Here is a 15,300-nt window from a genome sequence, read left to right as displayed (position 1 = left end):
ACCACAGCGAATTACACCAAAAAAGAGAAACTCTGTGGTGAAATTCTCAGAAAAGACAATTAATGAAGTTTGACATACAAGTGACTTAAAGTGAATAACTAGAGATATGAACAACTACACATGCTCCTTACAAATAGAAGGAAATAATTTGCCTCTTGTACCCTGAATAAAACAGCAAACAACTTCAACTGTCATTTAATTTTGCTGCTCTAAATGAAAATATTTGGACTTAAAAAAGAAATATAAAAATGCAGTTCTCATCACAAATTCTATCACTTTTGAAATTCAGGTTTATGCACTGAATTTCTGCATCTCTGAAGAGCTGCTGCCAAAAGTTATTCCTGCACTTCTCCAACCCACAGCCACACTCACATCTTACACTGTCCAAGAGAACAAGTTCCACTATAAGAAGTCAGTTTTGGTAAGGTTTGTTTCCAGCCAACCAGCACCCACACAATAGTAACGCCAGGAAGTAATGCAAGTACTAAGTCTTCCACCTGCTGTCCCCTAAACTGGTAGGGAAACCATTCCCTTTGTTTTCCCTGAATACCAACAAAAGCTTGGTGGATTTGATACGAGTTTCGTGATGACTACATCTGCCATTGTCTGTTGACATCACACACACACAGACACCCAGCAATCTAAGAGGGGTATTTCCAGGAAATAAGAATTTCTTGGAAATTTCTGAGACAGTATCAGCAAGCGCAGGAACCCAGGTGCCTGCCGTTACTGAAATGGCTGCCTGGGCCAGGAGAAGCAAGATAAGAAGTCTGACAATGCAGAAGAGCCCGGTGCACAGAAGAGTAGCACATGATGGGATTAACTGGAGACCCAGAAGCAACTGAGACAGGGCCAAGGGACAACAGAAATGCTCATAGAGAATGTGCTTAGACGACACGTGCAACACATTACAGTGATAAAAGGGGTTCCACTGGCAGAATGCAACCCCAAAGGTTCAAATTTTTTAGGCAGCAAAGGCTTCCTAAACTCATCAGTAAAATGAAGGTCAAAGCATCTCTTTAGCACTAGTCCTGACCACATTAAATTTCATCAGCCTCCATTTACCCAAGTGGCACAGAAGTTTCACAGCACTGACCAGAAGATTTCAACCTCCTGATGAGGGAAACAAGCATCAGCACTGTTTCAGGGACTTCAGCTCACTTGTTTTCAAATTAAAATGGTATCATCTAAATGCCATCCTTGCACATATGTTTTATAGAAGAATTTTAAGGTACTGAAAATTTTACGCAGAAGAAATGGTTACCAAATCCAGTTTTGCAGGAAATTGGTTTAATCCCTGCTAAAATTCCTCAGGGAACCAGGACAAGTAATATCTGACAAACTGCATCTAAGTTTCCTGGAGTCCTGCTGAGATCTATCAGAGAAGTTATATATACTCAGCTAGAAATAAAAAAAAAAAACTTTTCACAGAATATATGAAATGCAAAACTCAAAACTAAATTCCTCAAGGAACAAGGAACCCTAACCCTGCCATCTCCATGATGGAATTTTGGTTATTATTTTTCAGTATCAATATGTTATACAAGCAATATTGTTATTCCCATTTCAATCTCATGCTTGCCATAATCCAAGAGACACAACCAAAATGAATCCTTCTGTAATCAAAGAGGGAGTTTAACAGTGTACAATATGTTCCTTTCTCCCATATGTTTAACATTATTGTGAAGCTGAAGACTACCACAACACTCTAGGCATGAAAAACAGCAAATTAAATTTAAAACATTTTCAGACTTCCTTGCTAAAATACACTGTTTTGCAGCCTCACCATTGCTGTTCCATATCTAAGGGAACTTCTTGTTTCTCCTCATCTAAATGTGATCAAAATTAATTTCTCCAGTCAGCTCAGCTGACTAGTAAATAACAAATCCATTCTAGCCCAGTCAAATGGCTTTATTGATGCTTGGTTTACTACACTTCCAAGAAATGTTACAAGGCAAAGAGCACTAACAGCTCTTTATGGTCACAGCAGGACTTGTGTAGCCTTTGTGTAACCCATCACATCAGCAGCTTTGAACCTTGAGCTGTCTTGAGAAGATTCCATTAAAAGTGTTGCATCTCAATTTTACCTTACAGTTCCTAATTTAATACAGCACACCAAAGTACTCCTAAACAGCAAAAAAGTGGCAGTTAACCTCCCCCTTGATTCTGGGGCACCAAAATTTTAAAAACACACAATATTTCAAAAGTCTTAAAACTCAGAGAGGTTTTTCCATCTCCAATAGTAAGCAAGGCTGATGGAAAATGGAACCACTGATCTCTTTAGTGTACATCAGGTAGAAAGTTTGGCTTTAAAACTGGATCATCACAATGTTTTACTGGAAAACTAAGCAGTCACATTTAGGGGAATACTTCCTCTAAAGATCCTTTGTCAAGCCACAGTTCTCATCAGCGGGTCAATAGCTGTCAGCCTGAAGCTTCAATACCAGAAAGTACTGCTAATCACTTCCTAATTGCCCAAAGGTGTACAGGAACTGCAATTCCAATAACCCTGATTTTTAAAATTACAGTATTTATTGGCAGCAACTACTACAGCAGAAGCTAGCATGACTGTAGGAAAAAAAATATGAGAAAAGGAACTAATTGTGAATTACTAAATATCCTGAAGTCCAAGAGAGGCATGGAACTTCTCCTCCTATTTTTAACTGAAATTAGGCTCTTTTGGGGCTCAAATATCAGAATAACTCTCCCAGGTAATTTAAAATCAGCAACAGCATAACTCCCCTCCCTAAGTACAAACACTGTATACCTAGGAACCCTATCAATGCTCTGTGGTAATCATGATTTATTTTCTGTTTAGATCACTAAAAGTTGCTGTATTCATGCTCTAGTTTATGTCACTTAACAAGACAAATGTCTTCAGCATTGCTGATGAATTTAAAAAAACCAAAGTAAAACTTCCACTCTTTCCCATAAAATGACATTTTCACACACACACAGGTGCATATTACTAAATCTATAAAACAGTATTTAAGTGATGATGATTATTGTTCCAAGTAACCTTAGTCAAGTTACCATTAGAGAAAAAAATTTCAATTTCAGACAACGCAAGATAGTAAATTTACATAATGCAATAAAGTTTACACTCTTCTATAATATATACATGCAAAAAACTCAAACAGCAGGAATGTTACAGAGTTGTCAAAAGCCCACTGCTTTTTCAGTAACAAACCTGAAAATGTGTAAGAAATATCCATCTATACTTACATGGATTAGACTAGACCAATATAAAGATAACATTCTGTTATCTTATTTTTAAAAAAACACTTGCTATAAGTACTCATTAGATGGAACAAATGTTATTCTATACAGCCAATAATAAATGCCTCATGACTACTACAGGTTGCCAATGGTACTAACTCCTCCCTTTTCATTTTTAAGGTCGTGGACAAAATGAAGAATGGGATTCTAGAATTAAAAAACCTCACTTTTTCTTTTAAGAAGAGAAATTAATTTTTTTAGAGATAAGAAACCTATATCCTTCAGCTCAACGTCGGACAATTCTGACATGAAAATGTCTCACATTTCCACATCATTTTTTCTTTAAGGACCTAGAACAGTAAAAGTTTGACAGAGGAAACACTGAAGTTTGGAGAAAAGATAAAAAACTCTCTCCACCAAATACTGAAGCTGTAAGAATTAACAATTCATACCCTGATCCTTCAGGTATAGCACATACCAAAATGAAATCCAAAACAAAGTAAAGTAATCCTTTAGGAAATCAAACGCTCCTCTGGACAAGAAAACCAAGCAACCATAGTCCATCCATCCTCCAGCCTAGTCGCTGTTTCACTTTTCTTTCATTTTCATTTAACTTACAAGGCTAAGTGACTGGGGCTCCAAGTCTGCAAACATCATTTTCAGCTCCATAAAAACAAAATCATCATTAACAGTCTAACACTAATTGCCTACAGTCAAACGTTACATGCTTTAGTTAACTATTCAGTGGTAGAGCTGCAGAACCTTATTTGCTATTTTCATGTTACTCGGAGCACAGGGCAGGATCTTGGGCTGTGAGAACAAGGTCTCCTGCTGTAAATTTCTACCCTGAACAGATGCAGGGCTCACAGGGCAAAGCTGCCCCGCAGCTCAACCATCATCCCCCGCAGCCTCCTGAACAGCAGCCTGTGGCTGGGCAGGGGATCACTGCAGCATGTGCCAGCTCCACGTGCCCTTGCTGCTCCCTTCCCAGGGATTAGGGACCCAGCTAAAACCTCATCTGCCTTTCCACCAGGCAGGCAGCAGGGAGGCAAGAGCACAGATGGCACCTGAAACAGCACTCTGTCTTTGAGATCTCTCTTTACCACACCAGATTTGATCAAAATCAGTTGAACAGCACAAATGTTAGAAGAAGACTGAACACAAAATGCTTACTTTTTTCTATGTACTCATGGACAAGTTGCCAGTGTTACATGTTAGCCCTACTAACTTGAACTTTGAGTTCTCTCTTATTAAAGCCAAGCAAAGTATCCTCCAAGCTACAAACAAAAGGCATATGGCCTTCTTTATCCTTTGCAGCATGAAACCTTATGCTCCTTCAGTGCTGTGTAAGTAGCTGTACAAACCTTCACTTTAATACTGATTATGATTACTATTCAACAAATCAACAAACACACTGTGTTTCTTTTAGTACTAGCCACAACTCACTAAAAATATTAAAAGTAGTCAGAAGCAATGAAATCTTGAGTGCAAGCAGGTGGCATGATGCCAATTTTACATTCTTCTTGATTTCTCTTCTAGTAGACACCAAGACATGGTGGCAAGAAAATGAAATATCAAGAATTGTAAGCAGGGCCTTCAGAGCCTTCCAGCTACTGAGGGCACATACAATTAGCAGGCTCCATCTCAGGAACAGATCGCTCACACAGGATGGAGGGAACAGTTTGTTAAGCTCATCATGAGCTACTGCTCTGCCTGATGTCCCTGAGCACATTTATTATGGCTCCATTACACCATGACCAATGTTCTCAAGCATAAAGCTACATCACTTCACTGTGCAACTTGCAGCTGACCAGCTAAAGGAAAGGTGCTTATATCACATCCCTCATTTCCAGGGAGAGCCCAACTGAGACACACAGAGTGTCATCTCTGGTTTGGTCAGAAAACCAGGAACTGCAGAGTGGTGATGCTTCTTTCCAAATTGGAGAACAAATTTCATTATGCATTGGAAATTGAATGTTTTGATTGGTAAGGAGAAAAGGTTGCAGACTAAACTCCCTTCATCCATTTTCTGTCTATGATTGAAGAACTGGACAACTCAGGAAAAAAAGCCCATGGAAACAAAATACACAATTTATGAAATGGGCAAAATTTATTTGAATTAAGTACCCATTAATGCCTATTAGATCTTGAAAAGCAGTGCCTGTTCGTAGGTATGAACAGAAGACAGGAAGATTTGATTCCCAAGACCAGTTTCATGGTTGACAATCTCTAAAATAGCTAAAATTATAGAACCACATTCATAGCTATGATTACAAATTCTTAAGTAATTGAATTCCCAACAAGTCTGCATGCAGGTGGGACAGACATTGTTTGACTCCTTGCAGATGTTTTAAGTATCACCTTATTTTGCAGGAAAAAAGTCAGAGAAAACCCTAAAGTGGTGACAATTAATTTACTGCCATGACACCACTGTTTTCCTTAAGAATCATTTGCTTGTCTTGTTTCCTTTTCCAGCACCCTGAATATCAAATTCTAAGGGAATTTATGTGAATAAAAAATAATTTGTTTCTTACACAGTCTTAACTAATGACACTATGACTCCATTTCAGTTAGCTATTCTTTTAAAAATGAGACAGAAGATACCTCAGACACCTTTTCTGCTCTCAAATCACCTGGATGCATCTGTCAGTCTGGTAACACATTGTTCAGCATCTCCAATAGACCATTATTTTCATTCCTTGAGCCTAACAAACTCCAAGCCTTTCAGAACATGCTGCTGGCACAACATCCCCCAGTGCTGTGGCTCCAGCCTGGGAAAGGCTGAACCCTACCCACGGTGTTATTGCTTCCAACCTTGTGCCCCAGTTTCAGCCATACAAGTGACTCCTCATATACTTTTTTCCACTGGGAAGATGTGCTACCAGGAGGCATTCTGAGAAGTTGTGTCAGACTGGTACACTTGGCAGCCAGAGTACAACTTTCTAAAAAATCCTTGTATTTAAATGGAAGTGGAAGCCTTTCACAAGGGTGCAGGCTAACATGTCCACCTTCCTCCTTGTGCAGAAAATATTCACTGAACTAATCCCTTGCCTTCATCTCAGGCAATATTTTTGAAGGTATGACAAGATGGCTTTTGAAGTAACAACTTAACTGTCTGACCCCCTCTTCTTCTAATTCTATGGCTAGCAATCACTAGATATTCTGCTCTCTCTCATCTTTCATTGCACCTGACACCACTGCATCTCTCAATACCACCTTCAGCTCAATCTGTACAATCATACCTGGCCAAACCAGGCACAGTGAGCTCAGCACAACTGCCTTCCCAGCAAACCTTCATGGGAAAAACACAATGGGCAGAAGAGCTGCTACACTTGGCAGTACAAGAGTTCTCAGAGCCTGACATGTGCTCACCTCTCATGGAAAGTCCAATGAAAGAGACACATTCCTCCTCACTTCAAGCTCAGAAGGGCATCTGTTGCTCAGAGCAGCAAGAGAAAGCCAGAAATAAACAACTACAAAGTGTCATGGACAACATGAGGGGCTCACACATGCCAGAAATACCTGTTTTCACCAACTTTTCTAGGGTGAGCTGCTATGGGAAAAAGTTAAAGCATAGTATAACATAGCAACATTAACAATTGTCAAAACAAATGTGCACTTAGGCTAAGTCAGTCTGAATTCAGACAGTACTCATGAATATCTTGAATTTTTTTCATAAATACAGCAGCAGTTTCTTAAACTAAAAGATGAAGTAAGTTTGAAATTGAAGAACATTTTCCATCCAAATTAGTAAGACCACAGCAGTTTGAGTCTGAAATAGCTTCCTTACCAACTGGTTTCTGCTTGCCTGCATGCTTTGGCCCACTTGAGTGTTATGCACCTTAAAAGGGCTTTTTTTCTTCCACAGGCACTGACCAACTGTTTTCAATGCAAAGTTATTTCCACTTTTTAACCATGAAAACTAAGAAGCAGTTAAAAGTATGATCTTTTAAAAAGTGTTCATTGTACAAGGCCGTGAAGAAAGAATGATTTTAGAAGGATGGATTGCAAAGTTTACTGTTGTATAGGAAAGGGGAATTATAGACTTAGGGAAGAAAGTTCCATGTACTCTGTACATGAACATAGACAGTAGGAAAAATATGTTGCAGAAATCAGATTCTTTCCTAGACCCTGGGGTATTTTTCTGTATTGCCATTTTAGCAAACAAGTATAAACACTGAGATTAAAACAGAATTTCAACAATTTCAGACTTTTGAAAAACACCCACAGTAAAAAACCAACAAGCCACAACTAGAGAAGTAGCAGAGGAAAAAAAAAAAAGAGAACAATAATCACACCAGTTTCAACATGAGCTACTGATACAGCAAAAAAACTCTGTGTGTAAGGGGAAAGGAGATATCTTCAAAAGGGGAAAACTTACCAAAAAGCAAAGAAGAGAGGACCTGTGGATAAACCCCAGCTATCCACATAGCCATCATAACTACCATCCAAACAAGCCTCAAAACACTGAAATTCTCTGGGCACACGTATTTTCTGGCAGACCTTTCCCCTTCTCTGCTATCAGTTTCTTAATGCTTTGACCCAACCAGAGCACAGCTGCAGTTCTTTTTAACTGCGGCTGCTGCCAGCTGTCTCCTAAGGCTGCCAAATGCTCAGGCCTCATTCAGGTTCCCCCAACTCTGCTCCATTTTTGGATGGAAAATGACTAAACTGAAATTCTTTCTCACAAAGTAAATATTACTCTCAAAAACTCAGAGGAAGTAAGATATTACTCTGGCCTATTATTTTCAATGTCCATGTCAGTGTTAAACACAAAACCGAAGTCTGAAAACAATTTGAAAGGAATACCCTGACCAATCTGGTGGTCAAATGCAATTACCTAACAAACCTGCACTTGGGAAGCTGAAACTTAACTCTAAAGATAGGGCTCCCCACCCACATAAGCAGGATGCAGAGGCTTTGCACAGAGTCACTGAGGTACTACCAGGATAGTATGTCAGGAACAGACTTGATGACTTAAACCATCTCCTTCCTCAAGGGCATCCATTTTCTGCAATTTACTCTGTGCACTCGGTGCTTTTCCAGCAACCAACCACAACTAGATTCTGCATCCTGGGCCAAGACACAGCTGAGCACAGCCATATCCCTTTGCTCCTGCACTGCATAAAGTACACATTCTTAACAACTACACTTGCCATTTTGATTTGCTACCTGTACGTGCACTGGCCCCAAGTGAAAAATGAGGACATTAAGAACTATCTAGAAAAACAAAAGAATCAAACAGCAGTCAACAGAAAAATGCTCTCTTATAGCACCAAGAGCAAAACTCCTGCCAGAGCAAAACCTGTTTGAATACCAGTACACAGGAACAAAAGACAAAATGAGGAATGGCTGTTTTCATTATTGCTCTGTTAGGGGGAAAAAAAATAATTTGTTCTTTTAATCTTAAAGAGCCTCCTCAAAGGCCACTGCCAACACAATAACCACAACATCTGTACTTCACATTACAACACAGCAGAAAGGGACACAATTCCTACACCGTTCTGTAGTCTGGAAGAATATTTTAAGCCATTCTGTTTCTCCAGAGCAAGCAAAATGCATTTTGAAGAAATAAATTCATAGGCTCTAAAACAAACCAGATTTAATCCATGCCCAATTAAAATACTTCTCCACTAATGCATGATTAAATACCTTTTTTTTTCCACTTAGAATTAATGCAGAAAAGGAATATTCTCTCGTAGTCCATAAACCAGACCATGAAGTATGCAGAGATGAGAAACACCTCTCAACCCAAGTGTTTCTGTGATGGAGACTATCAACCCCTTGCACCAGATCCTCCCAAGGCCTGAGTTACAGAGCTCAGCACTGTGCACAAAAGCAAAAGCCAGCAGACCATCACAGCATCCAAAGGCAAAATGCAAACTCACACTACAATGCCAGAAGTATTTCCATAAACTGAAATACCCAGACTAGGCAAACTAGCTGTTCAAAGTGAAATATACTGATACACTAATATAACTATGCACTGCCATACCAACTCCTAAAATTCATCAAACTTTGACATTAATTTTCATCTGAAAAACTGTACTACAGTAATTCATCCTACAAGCTAACAAATATTCTAAAAGAGCAAACTTACAAACTTTGCTCTGCAAGGCCATGTTTTTATACTACAGTTTGCGTGAAATACTATTTGGGTTTATGCCTTACAGAACGAGTTTAACAGTTAAAAAAAAAAATCCCACCAGACTGTTTCAAAAATTCAAATACTGTTCTGAAGGTTTTCACCTTACCCTACTGTAAGACTGTCTCATAAAAACCTCATTTTCTAAGTAGCTGCATTTTTGCTTTATATGCATTACCAGTGTGATATTTTTCTAATGACACAACTTACTTTTTGGCTACCAAGTTCTCCCTACCTTCACGAAGATGACCTAACAGTAACTATTAATACTGAACAGTCTTTCATTGTTTCAAATTTACCTAAACCCCTATCTGCAAATTATCTGCTACATACAGGATTACTCATAGTCACTCTTCAGACAGTATTAAGTCTTGATCAAGCAACATTAGGGTAAGATTATGAGAAGCTTTCCACATTAAGAGCTTCTCAAAGCCTTTAAAATGAGATTGTTACAAGCACTAGCTGAAGGCTATTAAAAAAAAAAAAAACACTAGCAAGTTCTACCATTTTAAATAAAAGATACAGATCCTCAACTGTGTTACGTGGCTGCACAACTACTAAAACAAATCCCCAAACCAACTGCTTTTTAATACCGAACATTAGCTAAAATTAACTGACATTGCATCACCTTCATTTTAATGCCCAAAAAATGGCCACTGAGGCAGGATAATACAATTGGAGCAGAATTAACTGTACCTCTCAGTTTGTGCATAGTCACATTTTTCAACTCAGTCTAACTCTTAGCATTATCTTCACCTACATTAAGAATTAAGACACAATGATGGCTCATGCTCTCTGCGAGTCCTGAGACCTTTACTCATGCACTGTCTAGGCAGTATGAGGACAAGGACTAGCAAATTGCACTTTAAAACAAATTAACAAGCACTTTCTTCAACATCAGTGCCAACACAGCCTAGTTTCCCACACCCAGAGATACAGTGCTGTATGTGGGTTAAGGTTGAGCTCACATTGCAGTCTTCCTTACACTGGCAATATTAATGCTCTTCTACCTGCCTGCTTTCCCTCCCAGCCCCCACCCTTTCCTTTCCTCATCAGGAATAGTCAAGCTTGCTGCCTCAAGGCTCTATAAGCCCTTTGGACAAATCTGCTTTAACCTAGTGGAGCTCAAGAGTCACCAGGAAGGGGAAAATTATTATGGGGAGGGCAAGGACACGCAAACAGTTGAGGTACATACACTATTACACTCCCAAGTCCCTTCATCTTCCAGAACCCTATTCCAAATCAATCAAATTAACTCTCTGTAGTTTTGGAAGAGCTTCCCCACCAAACCTTACTGAACAGTCACTACAACAAAGAAGCCTTTGAAGTACCTACATTTACTCTGGCTGACTATACACCACTATCTCTAATTGCTCAGTGTGCTGAGCAACGTCCTCAGAGACAACTTTTATTTATTTTGGATCAGTTTACACATAAGCGTAACAGCAGCTTAAGCCATCCAAGTTTTACTTACACTGACAAAAAGAAGCACTACCACCAAGACCGTAGTTTTTAAATAAGGGTAAGGAAACCAAAGACCCTCCTAGGATGCTCTGCGAAGATTCATTCGCAGCTGAATTTAATTTCTGAAGAAATATATGAAAAGGGTTTTTATCTTCATTTGACTGGGTGTCAACAAAATGTAATAGACTCTGAAAGAACAGAACCATCTGATCAAGATACACCTTGTCCTTCACTACTTCTGGCTGAACTGCCAGAATCAGTAACAAATACTTCAGAAAATCTTGCGGAACAGAACTCCTTCAGTAAACAGTAGTAACCTCCCCCTCTGCATTCAGACCACCACCACACTCAAAAGCTAGATGGACTTACCCACCAAGATTCATCAGCTTCCTTCTGTTCAGAGCTGTCTATTTATGACATACACAGTATTATCTAGCAAGGAGTTCTAGAATTTGAATACAAGAGTTTTTCTGTGCTAAATATTCTATTTTATTATTTTCCACAGAACTCTAATCAGGAAGCACCAATGAAACTGTTTAAGTCTGTTCCTCTTGGCCTTTCATACACTATGAATTTTCAGAGTTCTATCACATTTTCTCCCCACATCTCTTTTCCAACCTGAAAAATACTGTTCTGACAGAGGTTGTCTACAAGGAAACCACTTCACTGTAAAACCTGTTCTACTACAATCTCTCATTAACAGCAAGGAAACTCACTATTTCTTCTCCTTAGAAATAGTGGGGATGAACTTACTCCATTTCTTATGAAAACTATATTCAAATGTTAAAATCCTGTAATTTTTATTTCCAGTCTGAGGATGAATCATAGTTAAAGACAGCTGCTGAAAATCATATGAAAGCAAGAAATATTTTAGCAGCAAAAATAAAGAGCAAGATCAAAAGACAATTACACATCCTACAAATGTGTCTGTCAAACTATAGCTCAAATCAGCATTTCCTGGATTTTCTTGAATTAGATCCCTAACATATATATTAAAAATAACTGAACTGTGACTATCTTCTACTATTCAGTATCTTCTTGCTTACTGCATTTACAACTAAAGAAGTCCACTCAAATTTCTAATTCCTGGGTTAACTATATTTGAGAAATTAAAGTTATGTAAGTTCTTCTCATTAAAATTGATTTTGATAACCCAGAGCAAGTCAGTAGGTGTCATCTTCATCTAGGTTCATCTAATGTGATCGTCTACCCAATTATAGAAGCTGTGGTTTAATCAGGCCATTATACAAAAACCTCTCATGAGATGTAACAACATCTGATTTTTTCCAAGAACGACTTGAAGAAAATTATAGTGATGTTCAGCTCCATGAGTCTTGTAAATCCCCCCCTGAAAAGTAATAAGCTATCTTACAAACACTCCAGAGCCCAAAAACACCTCTAAAAGGAAGTCTGACAGAATACAACCTCACAGGTCTGAAGTTTTTTGTGCTAATTACAAACAGAAAACGTTTGTGCAGCTGAACTTCAGAAAATTACTTTTCCCACTGAAATAATGAAACAAAGCATGGCCTAAGATGTATCTGCACCTTCATGGCTGTAAACATATACCCACACTAAATTCTACTACCACTAACTCATCACTATTCAAATACGTGTTTAAAAACCACAAACGCACTCAGCAGCTTTAGAAAAGGAACGTTATTATTCCACATTATGGAATAACTGGACTAAGTGGAGTAACACACTGCACTGAAGCTAAAGCACTCTACCTCAACCTGCAGACACACAGATACAGCGCCAAAGACCTCAGAGCAGTGTGTAAAATGCAGAATGCTTCTTAGTGCTTTTGGTTAAACGGAGTATCGTTTACAATTAAGAATTGCTCCACAGAATACTTCAGTTTTATCAGAATACTTAACAATACCTCGAAAACACAAAGTCTAAAGGGAGATCAGCAAAAATCGGAGGAAAACAGAAGTATATGGACATTGAGCAAACACACCTGCAGTTATAAGTTTAGCACTGCTGCCCTTGCAGTCTCCATCTTCCACGCTTTTGCTTGTGCTCTTCTCTTTCAAAAGAGGAACAGTATTGTCAAAAGCTATGCACTTGCTGGAGGCAACATTTTCTCCACTGTCTGGCTGATTAATTCTGCTGTTTGCTTCAAGTAGAGGAGTGAAGTCCTCAGACTGAGCAGCTTCACCAGGTTCCAGCTGAGAGGAGCTTTTAGCCTGTGACACATTCTTTGAAGAGACAGGAAGAGATTCTTCATCACTGTCAAATCCAAATGGATCCTCTGTTACCTCATCTTCAACTTTGGGTTTCTTAGGAACTTCAGAAATATCTGCTTTGACACTGGGCCTCTTCTGTCCTAATTTGGCCATGAAGGTGGTTTCTCCCCACTTTGTACTAAGGGTGGTCCGTTTGTTGGAAAACACTTCATCAAACTTGGAACTGCCATTTCCCCCTTTCCGGCTGTAGGTCTTTCCAAATCGGGATGTCATTTTGGCTCCTGTTTCATATTCTCTGTTTTGAAAGAAGAAGAAACATCAATTCATCACTTTTCTAGTACAAACAATTGTTACTTCCACCCTTTATTGTGCCTACAGGCACCAGGCATGTACATTGCACACAACCAACAGATCCAACACCTGCTTCTTTCTAGATGCACTCATTCACATGTGACTGTCATTATGGCAAAAGGTTCTGCACTAAGCACCCACTAAAATAAATCGAAATTCAGTTACTTGCACATTTATAAACCAATGCATAATGAATCCTTAAGAAAAATCTTCTAAGAATGGTATTGCTTTGCTCTAATTTTATATTTTCAAGTACAGAAGGCACTATCATAAACCATCATGAAACAACTCAGCAGTATTTTCACCACATCTGAACACCCAGCTCCCTCCTAGAGTCCAACAGCACAGCATGGCATAAAAAAAAATCTCTTGCCAGTTAAATACAAAAACTGTCAGAATATTTCACATTGCTGCAGATGTATTTTAAGTACTAATTAATCACAATGATGACCACTCCATCCCATGTTAATCTCTCACACAGACTCATGTAACAAGTGTTTTACTTGGTAACGTGATGTGGTCAGGACTGGTGCACGACAAGCCCCCACAAGTAAATCTGATTCATCAAGGGACAGAACAGAGAAACTGCTCAATCCACCTCTAAGAACATGGAGGCCACCTTTAGCAGGCCCATGTAAACCATTACTGCCCACTGGCTCTTACAAGCACAACTGCTGCACAGCCTGCTCAGAAGAACAGAAGTGTAAAAGTAACAGATTAAACAGGAACACATTTAAGAGTTCTCTGCATGTGCTCTTTTTCTACTTTTGTTTAACTCAAGAAGGAAGACAGACCACCTGGGGGATTTTTACCCAAAAACAAATACTTCTACTACTGGACAAATGACAACAACTACTGGACAAACCCCAAACCTTCATATCTGTTTTGTGAACCATTATTTCTCTCCTTTTGGCCCAAACATGGATAGGAAATTGCAATTCTTTATAGTCAGCCTGAATCTAATCAATTCCATCTTTCTCTCTGAAATTCCTCTCCATACTGGAAAAAAATCTGCTAAAAAAGACAGTTATTTAAGCTACAGAATCAAAGAAATCTAATTTTTGAAATATTAACTTCATATAGAGTATATGAAAAACGGCAGTTAAAATAATTTTTATTTGACTTCTAATGATCTATTTGTTCAATACAACTGTTTCTATTATTACTCCCCAAATATGTGACATACTGTCATTCCTATTTTAGTTTTCATCTCCACACTCACAGTTTCTCAACCTGAAGTGTCAGTCTTGCTTCTGCCAAAATTGCCAGACTGCTTTCCAGAAATGTCCCTCTATCACTTCATTCTAGCAATACTGTCTCACCAATAATAGTCTCCCTCTATTAGACTAGGCCAACCTTCACTTACCATAGGAACCAAGCAATTCATGGGGAGAAAACCCATGGAGAAAATTTTAAGTGAATTAAACTTAAACTACAGGTAAATTGAACTTCAGAAGTTTACCAGGTGGATGGTGATGCAATGCAGGAGAGCTACAGGAACAGCCGCTTTGGGAAAGGCTCTTTTCCCCGTGGTGCAGCTGAGGGAAGGTAAAGGCAGGTGCTTATCTGCTGAGCAGAACTCTGCTGCAAAAGCCCATTCTTCAGAGGGCTCCAGGCTGCTCCTAGGAGACAGGGCTCTTTAACCCCATCTCCTCTTTTCCCCACACACATCACTGCCAAACTTCTTTTTTTCCTCCCCTGTAGGGAGCTCCAATTACCTCTTTTCTATCTACACACAGTTTAGAAAGCAAACAGCAAACAAAATCTAAGTTACCAGTTTTATTTTGCTGATGCTTGTAAATATTTGTAACAGCAACCAAAATATTCTAGATGAGAATACCCAGGTTTTTGAGTTGTAGAAGCTAAAGTAAAATATTTATTAATATCCCAGTTTCTAACAACTTAGAGGAAAGAACAAAATATTTCACT

At 38.8% G+C, this 15,300-nt stretch overlaps 1 protein-coding gene across 3 annotated transcripts in view; it reads right to left on the bottom strand.

The window, feature by feature from the left end:
- WAPL (WAPL cohesin release factor) overlaps window positions 1-15,300 on the bottom strand; it is a 64,811-nt gene that overhangs the window by 48,094 nt on the left and 1,417 nt on the right. For all 3 annotated transcript variants that reach the window (XM_053948924.1, XM_053948927.1, XM_053948925.1), the window contains exon 2: window positions 12,792-13,315. In XM_053948924.1, the coding sequence (XP_053804899.1) occupies window positions 12,792-13,293 (502 nt within the window). In that variant the 5' untranslated portion in view covers window positions 13,294-13,315. The remainder of the gene's footprint in view (window positions 1-12,791; window positions 13,316-15,300) is intronic.

This window comes from Vidua chalybeata, chromosome 8 (assembly GCF_026979565.1).
Source record: "Vidua chalybeata isolate OUT-0048 chromosome 8, bVidCha1 merged haplotype, whole genome shotgun sequence".
Taxonomy (NCBI): Eukaryota; Metazoa; Chordata; class Aves; order Passeriformes; family Viduidae; genus Vidua; species Vidua chalybeata.
Note: the sequence above shows the minus strand (reverse complement) of the source record. Positions and strands in the feature narration are given on the sequence as shown.